This window comes from Theropithecus gelada, chromosome 1 (assembly GCF_003255815.1).
Source record: "Theropithecus gelada isolate Dixy chromosome 1, Tgel_1.0, whole genome shotgun sequence".
Taxonomy (NCBI): Eukaryota; Metazoa; Chordata; class Mammalia; order Primates; family Cercopithecidae; genus Theropithecus; species Theropithecus gelada.
The window spans coordinates 182425744-182442103 of NC_037668.1; the positions used below are offsets into that span (position 1 = coordinate 182425744).

A 16360-nucleotide genomic window follows, 5' to 3' on the forward strand; every position below is an offset into this window, starting at 1 on the left:
ATTGGGAAAGAGCAGACACACAGGAACAGAAGTTCTCACTCTAGGTCATGGGTTTCATTTGGGACCAGCAGCCTAGTGTTTCAGCCTTCAGGCTGTTTTTGGCTTGAAGGTGGGGTTTCAGCAGGGGCCTGCCCCTATCTGCCTAGGCATTTGGCTGCCTCCTGTCACTATCACCAGGGGCGTCAGGGGGGTTCCTCCGCCTGTCAAGGTTGCCCTGGCTCTAGAAGCAGAGGTGGCCAGAAGCTACCACAGAACAGGAGTGGGAGAGAGAGGAGGAGCTGGGTGACAGAGCAGAAGCATTTTGGGGAACTGATCCTTCAGGCAGCATCTGATGTACTTCCTCTCTCCTCCACACTCCACCCCCCACTCGCCCTCTCTCTCTGCTTCTTTCCTTTTCTCTCTCTTGGTAGCGTTATGAGTCAGTTGTCAAAAGGTGGGGACATTTCCTGATGCATTTGCAACACTGAGAAGTTATCTTAAGGGAGGCTGGGCCCCATTCTGCTCATCTGGCCCGGAAAGTGAACACCTTGGGGGCCACTAAGGCAGCCCTGCTGGGGGAGACGCCCCACCCTGTCTTCTCCCTGTCTCCTGGCAGCTCTCTTGGCCTCCTGGTTTCTACCTGATCATGTCCCTGGCGGAGGCCATCAGCCTCTGGAATGAAGGGGTGCTGGCAGCTGACAAGAAGGACTGGAAGGGAGCCCTGGACGCCTTCAGTGCCGTCCAGGACCCCCACTCCCGGATTTGCTTCAACATTGGCTGCATGCACACTATCCTGAAAAACATGACTGAAGCAGAGAAGGTGAGTGGAGGTGCCTCTTTCCGGGCCTCCTCTGTGCATTTGTTATTATGATTCTCAACCCCATTGCATTTCAGAAATCTAACCTCTGGGGAGATTGAAAAGAACAAAAGTTGCCCAAGCTCCACCCCTAGACAGCCTGATTTAACTGCTCTGGGAGGGGCCCCAGGCAGCCAGTTTTAAAAGCTTTCCAGGTGGTTCTGAGGGGCAGCCAGGGTTGCGTCTTTCTCCATCTTCTAAATTAAAATCATTCTACAAGTGTCTTTAACACCTTTGTGAAGGCTGCCCTAGTCGTACTTTCTTCTACACAGAACTCCTTCTGGGCACAGAATCTCTATCTATCCCAGCACTTTACACCTGATTATTGATTCTAAGGCACCTGTTTTTGCTTTCCAAGACTTTCATGTGTGTTGACTTTGCCTGTTCAAGAGATTTAAGGGAGGCATTTACAAAATATAGCTTTTACCCCAAGTGACAATTCTGATCAATTATAAAGGAGACTCTTTTAAGGATGCCGAGGCTGGCAAGAGGAAATTGTACTGTGATTGATTAGTGATATCTGCTGGGGGCATGGTGTGGGATGTCTCGCATCTTTTTTGTTACGTTTTCTCACTCAAATACCGTAGTATGGAGGTAAGCATTCTCAACAATTATTTTTTGGATTGGTCGTGGTAAGGTGGGAAGGGTGTGGATCAAATCCTAGCCTCTGCCTTTCTCTGGACTTTCAGTTTTTAACAAGCTATGTAGTCTATGTAGACATCTGGCTTTCGGCTTCCTGAGTTTCTAAATATCATGAAAATTAAGTGAGATGCCAAACTATTAATGTCCTGTGGAACTTCACACCACTGTATAAGAGTTAGTTATTATTTTTACCATTTACTGCCAGTCTTTGCAAAGTGTGGATGTGTGGACAAATGGCTGACTCCCCAGGTCCCTTAAAGAACCAGTGCCTTCCACACTCCAACAGCAGGTAAACAAGCCTCAGCCACACCCTCCTGACAGGAAGACAGAGAAGTGACTGAAATGTTCTCACATAGCTTGACAAGTCAATCTCAGGCTCCAAAGCAGAGCATGCCAGGACTCCCCGCCTCTGGCTGGAGGGAGGACAGTGGCCCCACCTCCTCTCAGGGGCCTGCTGAGGGGCTGAGTGAACAGCACCACACATTCTGAGGGCTGATGGACACAAAATGTACATTGTCTGGGGGAAGAGATTGGCAGCTAGTCTGGGCACAGCTATGCCAGCAGGGACTGTAGCCTCCTGCCTTGGCCTGGATATGGGATCCTTGGCAAGGTTGCGTGGGCCACCACTCACCTCTCAGCTCCCAGGCGTTCACTCCCACATGTCTCTGTTTCTCCTGGCATTCCTCTGCCTCTAGCCTTCTCATTCCCTCTGCCTTTCTTTGTTTTCCTGCTTGAGCCCTTCCTACTAGCATTTATATGCATTCTTATTTGTTATCATTTCAATTGCATACTACTCATGTAATGTTTGTATAGTAAACAAATATAACAATGTATATAATACACTAATTATTGTCATTTGCAATAAATTTTATTATTTAAGCTGAATGTTCAGTACATTCACAGGAATAGAAGAAATGCAACAAAGGTTAGAATTTCATTATTACATTAGATATCATTTTTTCTTTCCTTCTTTCTTCTTTTTTTTTTTTTTTTGAGATGGATCTCACTCTGTCACCCAGGCTGGAGTGCAGTGGTGCGATCTCAGCTCACTGCAACCTCCGCCTCCCTGGTTCAGGCGATTCTCCTGCCTCAGCCTCGCAAGTAGCTGGGATTACAGGCATGCACCACCAAGCCCGGCTAATGATGTTTCATTTTTCAAAGAAGCTTCTCCTATTTCCCTATCTTTTTTATCTTCCATGGAGCAATAAATAGTTATTACTACTCTCCTGGACAAGGTGCTCCGTTGTGTTGCACAGGAATTGTATCTTTATGTTTCACATCATTATCACCTCTAAAAACTCTACCTTCACTTCACAACACAGTCTCGCTGCATTGTTTCACAGTAAAATTGTACTCTACTCAAACTAGGAGAACTCAAAGAAATTAGAGCAAACAGCAGTTAAATTCGTATGAATGAAAGACAGAAGACCAAAAATTTTAAAGTACTGATTTAGTAACAGTGTCTACTGGCTCAAAACTTCTATCTAATCATATTATTAAAACAGCAATAATAGAAATGAAAGTTACACTAATGAAAAAGGAACTCGGGAATGAGGTCATTAAATATAACTCACTATATTTTAAATATAGATATTATGTATTTTTTATTAGTATCAGGTAAACGTCTAAACTATCTATTCGGAATTCTACTCTCAGAGAAGGTCAGAGACAGTTACAAAGAAGGTGCTTCATATTATCAAGTCCATTTTTAAAATGATGAGCTCCTTTGGGAAAATGCTTTAGTCCTTTTTAATCTAAGATTTCTGTTGGAGATAATCCCTTAGTGTCTGCACCCTTATAGTCTACTTTGTCTTTATTTGTATCATTGGATTTCTTTTTTTTTAGAGACAGGGTGCCTCATTTTGCCGCCCAGGCTGGAGTGCAGTGGTGCTGTCACAGCTCATGGCAGTCTCCGCCTCCTGGGCTCAAGCGATCGACCCACCTCAGTCCCCCAAGTTGCTGGGACCACAGGCATGTGCCACCACACCTGACTAATTTTTAAATTTTTCATAGAGATGGGGTCTCACTATTTTGCCCAGGTTGGTCTTGAACTCCTGGGCTCAAGTGATCCACCTGCCTTGGCTTCCCAAAGTTCTGGGATTACAGGTGTGAGCAACTGCACCGGGCCATTATTGGATTCTTGTGTAGCTTTTCTAGGCCATATATGACTAACAAAAGCGGAAATCAGATGGAATATGTATGGCTCCAGGAATGTTTTGTAGATCCACAGCAGAACTGAAATGACGATGCAAGGGATGCACACCACTGTCCCAGACTCGAGCTCCTAAATAAATGTGAGAGTGAAGCGGAATGCACCGTGAGAGCACAGGGTGGGCCTCGAGGTGCCGAGGAGGGCAGACAGGAGAGCCGGGCACCGCAGGGGGCTAGGGTTCTGTGAGCCGTGGCTCATCTCACACCTCCTCGCTGCCTTGCATCATGGCCATGTCTGGACCCTTCTCTCCTCAGGCCTTTACCAAAAGCATTAACCGAGACAAGCATTTGGCAGTGGCTTACTTCCAACGAGGGATGCTCTACTACCAAACAGAGAAGTAAGTGGTTCCAGGTTGCACCAACTGGAGAATTTCAAAGAGAAACCTAAGGGATCTCAGTGTTGCTGACTTGGTGTTTGAGAAGTACCTTCCCAGCCTCTGTTGGGAAATGTGACTGGCCCTTCTGGGGACAGTTATGCAATAAAGCAGCAGGTGAGGCAGAAGTTCTCACTGGGGAGGGAAGGCAGGTCTGCCGCCAGATTATAAACCAGCTGTGTCACAGGCACAATGAGTCTAGGTAACCACCACGGGCCTGATACTCAGCTGGTGTGGCACCCCACCAGTGTCCCTGATGGGGTCACCCATGGAGGTCTCCTATGAGGTACTGAGCTGTCACAGAATGGGGATGACCATGAAACTGCATAAAACCTGGCTTCATCCCAGCAAAATGCATTTTCAAAACCTGGTTTAATCCATTTGAGGAGATATAATTCAGCTGCAAAAACAATAATACAAATTAACATTATAAGAACAAATTAATACAGGTAAGTAAGTAGCATATGTACTTATACAGAAGAAGTCTGCAGTAGATGTTAATTTTTTTTTTCTTTTTTTTCCCTAGACGGAGTTTCACTCTTGTTGCCCAGGCTGGAGTGCAAGGGTGCGATCTCAGCTCACTGCAACCTCCGCCTCCCGGGCTCAAGTGATTCTCCTGCCTCAGCCTCCCGAGTAGCTGGTACTACAGGCATGTGCTACCATGCCCAGCTAATTTTGTATTTTTAATAGAGATGGGGTTTCTCCATGTTGGTCAGGCTGGTCTCGAACTCCCGACCTCAGGTGATCTGCCCACCTCAGCCTCCCAAAGTGCTGGGATTACAGGCGTGAGCCACCATGCCCGACCACATGTTAAATTTAAAAACAGATTTCAAAACAGTGTGTATACTATAGTCCCATTTCTGTATCACAGAATAAAGTCTGGAAGGCCATAGACCAAAATGTTATCAATAATTCTCTCTGGATAGTGGGATTATAGGAAAATCCATTTTCTTCTATCACCCTATCTGTATTTTTAGCTTTGTTTATAGTCAACATGGAATAATTAGTACAAATATTAATAAATTCAAAATGAAAGTTAATCTCAATTCCTCCTCCCTCTCATCCTGCACGAATATCTCATAACAAATAACAAAGGAAAAAAATTCTAAGTGATAATTTCAAATGTTTGGGGGAATGGGAAACTGACCCTTTGTAGAAATTGTTCCACCAGTGTGCATAAGTTCTAGGGAAGAGGAATTTGGCTCAGGCTAATGAAGAACTTTTTTTTTTTTTTTTTTTTTGAGACGGAGTTTCGCCCTGTCGCCCAGGCTGGAGTGTAGTGGTGCGATCTTGGCTCACTGCAACCTCTGCCTTCCGGGTTCAAACAATTCTCCTATCTCAGCTCCCCGAGTGGCTGGGATTATAGGCGCCCACCACTACGTCCTGCTAATGTTTGTATTTTCAGTAGAGACGGGATTTCACCGTGTTGGCCAGGCTGATCTCGAACTCCTGACCTTGTGATCCACCCACCTCGGCCTCCCAAAGTACTGGAATTACAGGCGTGAGTCACCGAGCCTGGCCTAATAAAGAACTTTCTGACAGTGAAAATGGTCTGTGCATGGTGTGAGTGGGGTGAGGGTGAGGCCAGGCATGGATGGAGCAGCAGGGAGATTGTAGATGATGTCCAGACATCAGACAGAGGGCTGGGCTCTGATTCTCTTCCACCCTGAAAGGCTTTGATCCTATGGTTTGGTCAGAAACAGCCTGTAAAACCTGTGTATGCAACTGTTGCTAAGGGCAACCACAAGATGCTCAAGGGACTTTAAAGATGTAGATGCAGTTAGTTACCTGAAGAAGTGAAAGTAGAAGTGAAGTCTTTTCTAAAAGAAAAACCAGACACAATGGCAATCTGGGGAGAAAGAGAGCCTGGGATTGAGGGAAGATATCCAGGCATTTAGCTTTTTCTTCCCCCCATATTTAATGTGACATATTTATTATGACTTTGTAAACTTTTTTTAATTTTACTTTTTTTTATTTTAATGTTTGTGGGTACGCAGTAGGTGTATATATTTGTGGGACACATGAGATATTTTGGTACAGCAGGTGTTTATCTTGACTGACATTTTGCCTCCGTCTAACTGCCTGTCCCCTCTCTTAACATCCTTCTCTTTCTCACTCCCCGCTACCCCATCTCCAGACTATAGAACATGCAGGGAGGCCTAACAACAAATCGTTCAGCCGATCTTAAATCTCAAAACACAAACTCTAAGGCCATTCCTTAGTGAGCTCTAATAGCCTATAAAGAAGAAATACTAACTGGCAAAAGAGTGAAGGCTCCCAGAAAGAATTTCCTCGAAAAAATGCCCGTGAGTCCCAGGATCTGGAAGTTTACGGTTTTGAGTGATTAGAAAGATCTTGGAAAGGTCTAAAAGTAAGACCCAGGATTCAATTAATCTGTGATTGGTAATATTAATAGTTACACCTGAGAGAAAAATCTACCAAGTTTTATCTGTAATTCAACAATGAGGAAATTATACAAATGAGGCACTAATCTCAACCTCAAGCCGGCTCTCTTGCGCAATTCCCTAGGTGTTGGTATTCCCTTTGAAGTTCTGTTCTTGACCCTTTTCCCTGTTACGACTGCAGCAGTGGTTGTTAAATGGCAAAATGTGTTTCCAGAAATACACTCGCAAGCACACACATTCGTTTATGTACAATTCAGGGACTATGGATACAGAAGTCTGTATGTGACCCTTGAGGATCCATTCCTGGGCAAGGCCACCCTCTCCCATACGGCTGGCCTCCATTTCTCATGGAATCTGTACCTGGGATCCATCCAGGGAATGTCTCTTTCTCTAAACCTCATCAGGTTGACCTCTTAAATATTTCTTAAATCCACCTATTTCTCTCCATCCCCACTAGCACTACCTTGGTTGAGACCCTCATTTTTCACCAGGACTACTGCAGTCACTTCTAAACTGATTTCCCAGCCACTGCTCTTGTCCCCTCCATTCGTATTCCAGAGTGATCTTGTAAAAAAACAAACAATGCAATCTGTGTGAGAACTTCCAGTGGCTTCCATGACTACAGGATAAAAGCCAAATTCCCTTGCCTGTTCTTATGTGGTTCAGTTGCTGCCGCCCACTCATGCATCCTCCGTGCCTTTGCCCCAGCCGCGCCCAACCACTAGGGCAGTGCCCACTCCCTCTTTTGAGCCTCCTTTTGTAACATGCCTGGCCCATGACAGATATTTGCTCCCTGTACGTATTTGTCTTCTCCACTACTCTACGAATTTCGTAAGAGAAGAAATCTTTACTTACTCATGCTTGTATTTCAGTATCCAGCATAGTAGTTACTCAATAAATGAGTGTTGGATTAAATAAAAGTGAGCAAAATATAGTCTGTTTCAAGGTATTTATAAATTAAAAAGGGGAAACAAGTCAAGAACACCAGTAACTGTAATGCAAGGCAGAAGCGGGTAAGTGCTGTAAAAGGTAGTTTTAAGTAAGTGGGATGGGGGCTAGAGAAAGTACTTCTTAATGTGTAGGATAGAAATTCCCTCAGATTGGCCGGGCACGGTGGCTCACACCTGTAATCTCAGCACTTTGGGAGGCCAAGGTGGGTGGATCACCTGAGGTCAAGAGTTCGAAACCAGCCTGGCCAACATAGCGAAACCCCATCTCTACTAAAAATGCAAAAAATTAGCAGCACATGGTAGCAGGTGCCTGTAATCCCAGCTACTTGGGAGGCTGAGGCAGGAGAATAGCTTGGACCTGGCAGGCAGATGTTACAGTGAACCGAGAAGACACCACTGCACTCCAGCCTGGGCAACAGAGCAAGATTCTGTCTGGAAAAAAAGAAAAAAGAAATTCCCTCAGATTACAAAATGCAATTGTTTAAGGCTGATAATGTTATGGATGGAGGTTTTTTCCCCCCTCTATTTCCCTCTATTTTCCCCACTTTCATATGTTTTTGTATTGCTCTTCCGTCATTATGAAGTTCCAACAGAACAAAGTTAGAGCACATTTCTGAAAAGGCAGGCGGAGTCTCAGTGATGACCACGGCCAAGCTGTCTCGCCTCTCTGGCCCAGCCTTGTCATCTGAAAGGCACAGGGGCTCAAAGCTGTCTTTCAGATCCTGTGCCTTATGAATCCTAGGGCATGACAATAAGGGTGAGACCCATTCCGTGGAGCTGGCTTAATGAGGCTCCATAGCAAAGCCTTCTCCCTGCTGACTTGGAAACAGGAAAGGGAGTGGGCCCAAACCTCTGTCACAGCAGCCACTGCAGCACCCCAAAGGTGTCTGACGTTTGGACGTTCTTTCAGCTTGCTGAGATTCCATTATCCTGGGTGCAGGTGTATGAGCTGCGGACTCTGGACGCATGGGGCACTGGCAGCACGAGAACAAGCAGTTCACTTCAGTGGTTCCTAAGAAACCTCCCAGGAGTATTACAGAAATGGGGATTATAAACTCTCTCAAGCCTGGAGCTTGTGAAAAGCTATGGCCAGGTTGCTGCTTCAGCTGGTGGATACCCTGCCTGGGAGGAGAGGGGGCTTTGGGTGCAGTCAAGGCGCCCCACGGGGTGTCACTGAAGTGTGAGTGTGAAGAAAGCACCCACGCCCAGCCCAGCAGAGCCCAGCGGGAAGCTGCCAGCACCTTGGCTGCCTCCTGGGGGATGCTTCCACATGGCCCCAAAGAGAACCACTGAAGAAGGGCTAGAGGGAGGCAGGGGCTGCGGCAGCACGGGCCACTGGCACACAGCGCTGAGTGCTATTTTGGGATTCTCATACTGAGCTTATCGCGACCCTGTACAGTGGGAAAAGAGCTGTGTGTCAAAGCAGAACCCCCTTCAGGGCTGCAGCTCTGGGTAAACAAGTGGAAAGGCTGAAGAGAGGCTTGCAGCAGGGAGGGAGGGGGCTGGGAAGCAGGCCGATGCTTTCAGAGACATGTTTAAAAACGACACTGAGCAAGGATGCCCCCTCCCTGTTTTAAAAATTAATTGATTAGTCCCTGTGCAGTGGCTCACACTTGCAGTCTTGCTGAGGTGGGAGGATTGCTTGGACCCAGGAGTTCGAGACCAGCCTGAGCAACATAGTGAGACCCTGTCTCTATAACAAAATTAATAAATAAAATAAGTAATCTTTTTTTTTAGAGAAGGGGTCTCACTATATTGTCCGGGCTGGCCTCAAACTCCTGGGCTCAAGTGATCCTCCTGCCCCAGCCTCTGGCGGAGTAACTGGAACTGCAGGCTCAAGCCTCAGCCCCTGGCCCCACCCTGTTTTTTTGGTTGTTGGGTGTTCTTTCTTTTCTTTCTTTCTTTTTTTTTTTTTTTTTTTGAGACAGGATTTCATTCTGTCGTCCAGGCTGGAGTGGAGTGGTGCAATCGCGTCTCACTGCAGTCTTGACTTCCTGGGCTCAGGTGATTCTCCAACCTCAGCTTCCTGAGTAGCTGGGACTACAGGCACGTACCACCATACCTGGCTGATTTTTTGTACTTTTAGTGAGATAGGGTTTCGCCATATTGCCCGGGCGAATTCATGCTGTCTTTAAAACAAAGCAAACGCTCTGAATAACTTGTCAGTTCTTTCTCTCTCTCTCCCACCAGGCCCAAATCTGTAGACACCTTTTTTTTTTTTTTTTTTTCCAGTCAGAGTGTCGCTCTGTCAACCAGGTTGGAGTGCAGTGGCATGATTTTGGCTCATTTCAACCTCTGCCTCCTGGGTTCAAGTGATTCTCCTGCCTCAGCCTCCTGAGCAGCTGAGACTATAGGCACGTACCACCACACCCAGCTAATTTTTTAGTATTTTTAGTAGAGACGGGGGTTTCACCATGTTGGCCAGGCTGGTCTCAAACTCCTGACCTCAGGTGATCCACCTGCCCCAGCCTCCCAAAGTGCTGAGATTACAGGCGTGAGCCATTGCACTGGGCCTCTGCAGACATCTTGATGGGCTAGGGAATTATTAGGAGGATTTTGCTGGGCCCATGCAGTGCCAGATAGACCCAGGTGGTGTCACTTCCCAGCTGAAATCCATCTGCTTAGCCAGCTCAGCAGGGAGGAAGGCGCGTTGGTAGGTTAATGCTGACGGCACATAAAGTGTGTGCCCTCTGAGACCTTCAGCGAGCTCCCAAACAGGCAATAGAACACAGTGGAAACTGCAGCTGCCAGGGAACAGGACACCTCTGCTTCTGTCTGTCCCCTTCACGGTGGAAGAGGCTCAGTGGCTCAGTGAATTGAAGCTAGTTACCCCGCCTTCTGGCTTAGAAAGAGGAACCTGATTTCTGGGGTACTTCTGGGTACCTTATTCATCTTTCCAGGAGCCCAGAAAGATGCGTGGAAAAGACATGAAAGGCCCATTGCTACTTAAAGAATGGCCTGCATGCATTTAGTAGATTTTACAGTCATCTTTATTAACAGGGATACTAGAGAAAGCCACCTTCCTATTTCACACCCAAGCTCTCTTCTCTTATTTCCCACATAGCCACTGCTGCCGCTGTGTGACTTACCTCAACCCTAACAGTGATGGCTTCTCCCCCAGTCACACTAGCACCCATTCCTTTTGATTGCCTTGACCAACTAGCCCTTGTGCTCAGCTCTAAACTTCCATGAGATCAGAGTTCCAGCTTCTACATCATGTATTTTTAAAATATCCTGATAATGGCTTATATGGCATGGAGCTTTAAGTAAGCATGTAATAAGTGGCTGGTGTATGGATTAATTGGTAGAGTGTTAGAGCTAAAGAAAGTAAAATAACAACAACAACAGTAATAAATTACTGTGTGTGCCAGGTACTGTCTGAAGTACCCAAATGCTTCATCTCCTTTAGTTCTCACAGTGACCCTGTGAGGTATATGCTGTTATTATTCTCTTATTCTAAAGATGGGGAAACAGACTTAGGGAAGTTAGGTAACTTGCCCTTTCTCACCAGACAGTAAGTGACAGAGCCAAGACTCCAGTCCAGGTGGCTTTGACTCCAGAAATGGGATCCATATACTGGCAAGCTCCCTATATGCTATGTTCTGTGCATGTAACCTGTCCCTGTATACAATATGCTGCCATAATGTTGGCGTGGCACTTCAGGCCAGGGAAGTGACTTGCTAGGGTCCCCCAGTTAGTGGCAGAGCTGTTGGATCTGGACTCTGGCTCCTGGCCCCTTCGCTACACCACACTGCCTCTCGAGGATTCCTGCCAGCCCGTGTCCACATTCCAGACTTATCTCCACGAGAAGCCAGGTTGGCAGCTCCGGGTCAGATGGTGGACTAGGGACTTACAGACTTACAGTCCAGTTGCCCAGGTGTGAGCCACAACCAGGCAACCAAATTTGTTCCTGCCAGGTCAGGAGGCTGAGGGTAGCCGGGCTGGGTAGCTTGTGCCTGCTGCTCCCACTCCCTATGGCCCAGCAATGGCTCCCTTCCACCAGGGCTTCTGTGGAGCCCATGGTCAAGGCCCGGGCCAGCATCCTCAGGAGTGTGTGTCCAGGTCCCACCCACATGCCTGTGGGTCCCACTGATGTGGCCAGCTCCCATTCTCTGCTACAAGTCCCAGGACAGCAGCCCTGATATACCTTGAGCCAGTCAGCTTCACGCCGATCCAGCAGCACAAGGCAATGGGAGCAGCATTAGAAAAACTATCTGGGGCCAGGCATGGTGGCTTATGCCTGTAATTCCAGCACTTTTGGGAGACCAAGGCGCGCAGATCAATTGAGGTCAGGAGTTTGAGACCAGCCTGACCAACATGGTGAAACCTGGTCTCTACTTAAAATATAAAAAATTAGCTGGGCGTGGTGGGGCTCACCTGTAGTCCCAGCTCAGTCCCACTCAGGTGGCTGAGGCAGGAGAATCACTTGAACCCGGGAGGTGGAGCTTGCAGTGAGCTGAAATCCTGCCACTGCACTCCAGCCTGGGCAACAGAGTGAGACCCTGTCTCAAAAACAAAACAAACAAAAAAGGAGGAAATACCATATAGCTTAAGTGGTTGTTTTTTTCTTTTCCAAAGTGTGGGGAGGAGGCAGAAGTGGGGGCGATGAGGAAACAAGACCACAAAACCAAGCTCTAAGCTGAACTCAAAAGAAGCCATGGGCGAAGGCAGTGGGCAGGGGGGTGATGGTGGCAGCTGTGAGAAGGGGCCCCTCTGAGCTGTGCCAGGCTGGCCTGGCCTGATGGTGGGAGCCAGGAGTGAGCAGTATTCCAAATCAGCTCTGAACACTCTGCAGGGACACAGGCTGGGGGCAGGTGCTGGCTCTGCTTGGAGCTCTCAAGAGAGAATGAGAGCTTCACTGGAAAGCGAGAAGCCAGGTTGTCAGAAAGGTGACAGCTGTATGCAGTCAATAGAGAAGAAACTCCCTGTGACTGTCCAAGACGAGGCGCTCAGGGTTGCTGCGAGGCACAGCCCTGGGTGGGGCACCATTCCCAAGGAGTTCTATAGAATACTTGGGCTCAGGATTGCTGAAAACTAGAATGGGTCAAAAGGAACTGAAAGGCTTCTTGTCCCAGTGAAATAGATGGGGAAGGCAGAAACAGACTCACATTTTATGCTGCATTTATTCCTCCATGCACTAGACTGCTGTATTTTCTCCCTCTGCCCTGCAGATACGATTTGGCTATCAAAGACCTTAAAGAAGCCTTGATTCAGCTTCGAGGGAACCAGCTGATAGACTATAAGATCCTGGGGCTCCAGTTCAAGCTGTTTGCCTGTGAGGTAAGGAGAACAGGGCCTGGCCTGGGCAGGTGGGGATCATGGCTGGATGGACAGCTGACAGTTCAGATGCACAGTGATCTGTTGACACCTCCAGGAGCTCGGAAAAGCCATTTTACCTCCTCTGCCTTGAGACTCAGATTTTCCTTGAAGAAAAGACTGAGATGGATTATTTCAGGCTCACAAGGCATTGTCATCAGTTACTTGGGGGCATACATTTTATAAATGTGAAGCGCAAAGGACCATGCAAAAATGAGCACACTGGGCTCTCTGAAGGGAGGCTGGACACGAGTGTGTTGGCTAGTGGAAATATTCATGATAATTTGCATGTTTTGTTTAGCAATTCAGATTGACAAGCTATTTGTTCAGCATTTTGCTAGCAAATCCAAAATCATGAGTTCATTGTCCATGCAGGACCTGCCAGAACCTTGCTCAGTTCTCAGGTTTATAGACCACACTCTTAACTATCCATGGTTCTTACCCCATGTATTTGATTGATACCTAAAGAGAGAGTGAGGATAATTTGGAATAAATCTGTCCCCTCTTGCTCAAAGAACAGCTCAAGGCACATATTTAGGTAAAGATTTCTGCAGAACAACTTCTTTTCTCTGTTATCAAAAGGGAGAGACATGACTGACTTTGACTTTGCAGGTTCATTTACTTTTTCCAGTTGGCCCTTCCCACCCCTCCTACTTCCAAATATATACTAGCAGTTTTGAAAACCAAAATTCCTGTAAATGTCACAGACCTTTCTTTAGAAAAATCGCTGACAAAAGTCCCCTTGCTTTAGTTTCTCAGGCACAAGAAGTCAAGTGTTCCCAGGGTCGCTCGGGGCTAATAATAGAGTTTGTAGCCACCCTCGGCCTCTGGGGACATGTGGCCCCACCTCTACTCTGCAGCAAGCTAGCAATGAACTTCACTTCTCACAGTGTGGGAAGATGGGGCTTTGCAGTGGGAATTGGCTGCCATTTGACCAGCTTCTCCAGTAGGGTTTCTTAGTCGTAGCTCTGTTAATGTGTTGGACCAGACAATCTTGTATTGTGGTGGAAGCGAGAGGGGTTGTGGTGCATCCTGTGCATTGTGGGAACTTTGACAGCATCTCTAGTGTTTAGATGCTAGTAGCACTGTCACCACCACTCCCCATCCAATGTGACAGCTAAAATACCTCCAGACATTGACGATAAGCCAATGACAGCCACTTATACAGATTAAAAAGTTGGGGGACAAGTGGCTCTAGAAAAAGGATTATGTCACAGCAGCATCAAAGTACAATTCCGTGGGAGGAATGTTTCCCCTGGAGCTGGGGTTAAAATGGCTCTGGGAGGACAGAAAATACTAAGTGACCCTCTCTGCAAGTAAAGCTGAACTTTCCAGGGTCTAAGGCCTTCTTCGTCACATGGGACCTTCTAGTCATTTCCCTACTTATAATCCTTCTCTTCCTGATGTGGTATGATCCTGGCTTCTGAGAATCACATTATTATGTTTGAAGAGTGTCAAGGTTATTCTCATCATCAGTTCATAAAGACTGATTGCAGGAAAATGTCTTAAGAGAAGGCAGCTGAGAACCAAATAGGAAGTTTTAAATGATCTGAGTTCTTTCTTTCTGCACACAAGGTCGGGAGTGGGCTGGAGAAGCCAACGAGTTCAGAAGGCAGTAGTAGCTCACTGACTCTCAGAAATAGGCCTGAAAGGAGTCCAGATTCCACTTCTGGGGTTCATCCTGGCCCCCACCATTCAGCACCAGCCGCTAATGCCACAGAAACACCAATCCTGCCACCTGTCTGAGTTTGGCAAGTTCACGTCGTTGTTGGCAGGAGGCCTCAGTTCGTCGCTGCATGAACTTCTCTCTAGGGTTGCCTAAAGTCTTGTCATGACATGGCAGCTGGCGCCTCTGAGAGCGAGTGACCCAAGGGCAAGACAGAGTGTCAATGTCTTTTATCATCTAGCCTCCAATGTCACACCCCCTCATTTCCATATGTCCTATTTAAAACATTTCTTTCAGTCAAGCCATTTTTTTAGATCTTGGTAATGCATCCAAACGATTATTTGATTCTGTGTGTATATTGTGAAGCATAATAATGAACACTCCAGAACCACAGCCCAACTCAACACCTGGAAAAGTATGACTACTGTTGCATTTACCATTCCCTCCCCACCCCGGGCGAAGGTGCCCCTGGCTTCTGGGCTAACCTCTGTCTTCTGGGTTCAAGCAATTCTCCTGCTTCAGCTTCCCGAGAAGCTGGAATTACAGGTGCCTGCCACCATGCCCAGCTAATTTTTGTATGTTTGGTAGAGACAGGGTTTCTCTGTGTTGGCTAGGCTGATCTCGAATTCCTGACCTCAAGTGATTCACCCATCTTGGCCTCCCAAACTGCCGGGATTACAGGCGTGAGCCACTGTGCCTGGCCTGTGTTGCTACATTAGTCTTTTACTCACATGGTCTGGGCCAGGTTCAGCTGGTGCTGGTACAGGAGGTTGCATCTTGATCCGTCTTCCTGCCCTGTACCTGTCCAGTGTTTCAGCCTAGGCGCAGTGGCAGGAGCTGGACTGGAAGGCCACACACCTGTATTTTATTCCCAACCCTGTGTCTGCCTCTAGAAGGAGCCTTGAGCAAGTCACTCTTTCACTAAAGCAACTCACACTAAAACAGCACAATTCTTCTTCCTCTTTTTTAACCGGTTTGAATACACTGTATACAATAGTTCTTGTCCGTTCCTAACCTATTTGGTTGTTAGAAGAGTACACATGATGTTGCATTTATGCATTCCATGGTGTTTTCTCAACAACATGTTTGTGTTTGATGTACCTCAATAGCAAGACTAACTGCACTATATTTTAGATATTCCCAGGAGAGCTGAGGAAGGGAGAAAGGCTACCAGCAACACTCCCGGACTACACGTGTGAGCCCTTCCCCGGCACCTTGATTGGGAGCAGTCTCAAATTTTATGTTGCGGTCTGTACTTTTCTAGGTGTTATATAACATTGCTTTCATGTATGCCAAGAAGGAGGAATGGAAAAAAGCTGAAGAACAGTTAGCATTGGCCACGAGCATGAAATCTGAGCCCAGACATTCCAAAATCGACAAGGCCATGGAGTGTGTCTGGGTAAGCGTATTGGTGATGCAGGTGGGGAGAGGATTTCACTGCATTCTCATTTGTCTCAGAGGACATGCCATTGAGAAGCCATAAAAGGGGTGCTTTTACTTTCTGTGAGTCTGGGTAACACAGATGTTCGGGTATAGTTCCACTTACGATCTTGAATCTGTGCTGAGAACCTGAGGCCTAGAGTATGGGATGGCAGAGGCCTGGCAGCACACCGCCCTCGCAGTGGGGCTCCTGGGCAATGCAGAACAGGATACTGGATGCTGGAGCGGCGCTGCACAGACTGTAAGCACTGAGAGGGCAGACACCATGTCTGCTGGATCACCACTGAGTCCTCACAGCCTGGCACAATGCTAGGCACATAACAGCTCTCAGCAAAAATGTTTTGTTTTGTTTTGTTTTGAGATGGAGTCTCACTCTGTTGCCCAGCATGGAGTGCAGTGGTATGATCTCGGCTCACTGCAGCCTCCGCCTCCTGGGTTCAAGCAATTCTCCTGCCTCAGCCTCCTAAGTAGCTGGGATTACAGGCGCATGCCGCCATGCCTGGCTAATTTTTGTATTTTTA

At 47.1% G+C, this 16360-nt stretch overlaps 1 protein-coding gene across 4 annotated transcripts in view; it reads left to right on the forward strand.

Moving 5' to 3' along the window:
* The first annotated feature begins 24 nt into the window (after positions 1 to 24).
* Positions 25 to 16360, forward strand: part of NCF2 (neutrophil cytosolic factor 2) — a 36255-nt gene continuing 19919 nt past the window's right edge. For 2 of the 4 annotated variants that reach the window (XM_025377263.1, XM_025377270.1), the window contains exons 1-3: positions 341 to 799; positions 3944 to 4026; positions 12589 to 12697. In XM_025377263.1, coding sequence (XP_025233048.1) covers positions 626 to 799; positions 3944 to 4026; positions 12589 to 12697 — 366 coding nt within the window. In that variant the 5' untranslated portion in view covers positions 341 to 625. The other 2 variants (XM_025377249.1, XM_025377257.1) reach the window with 2 other exon arrangements.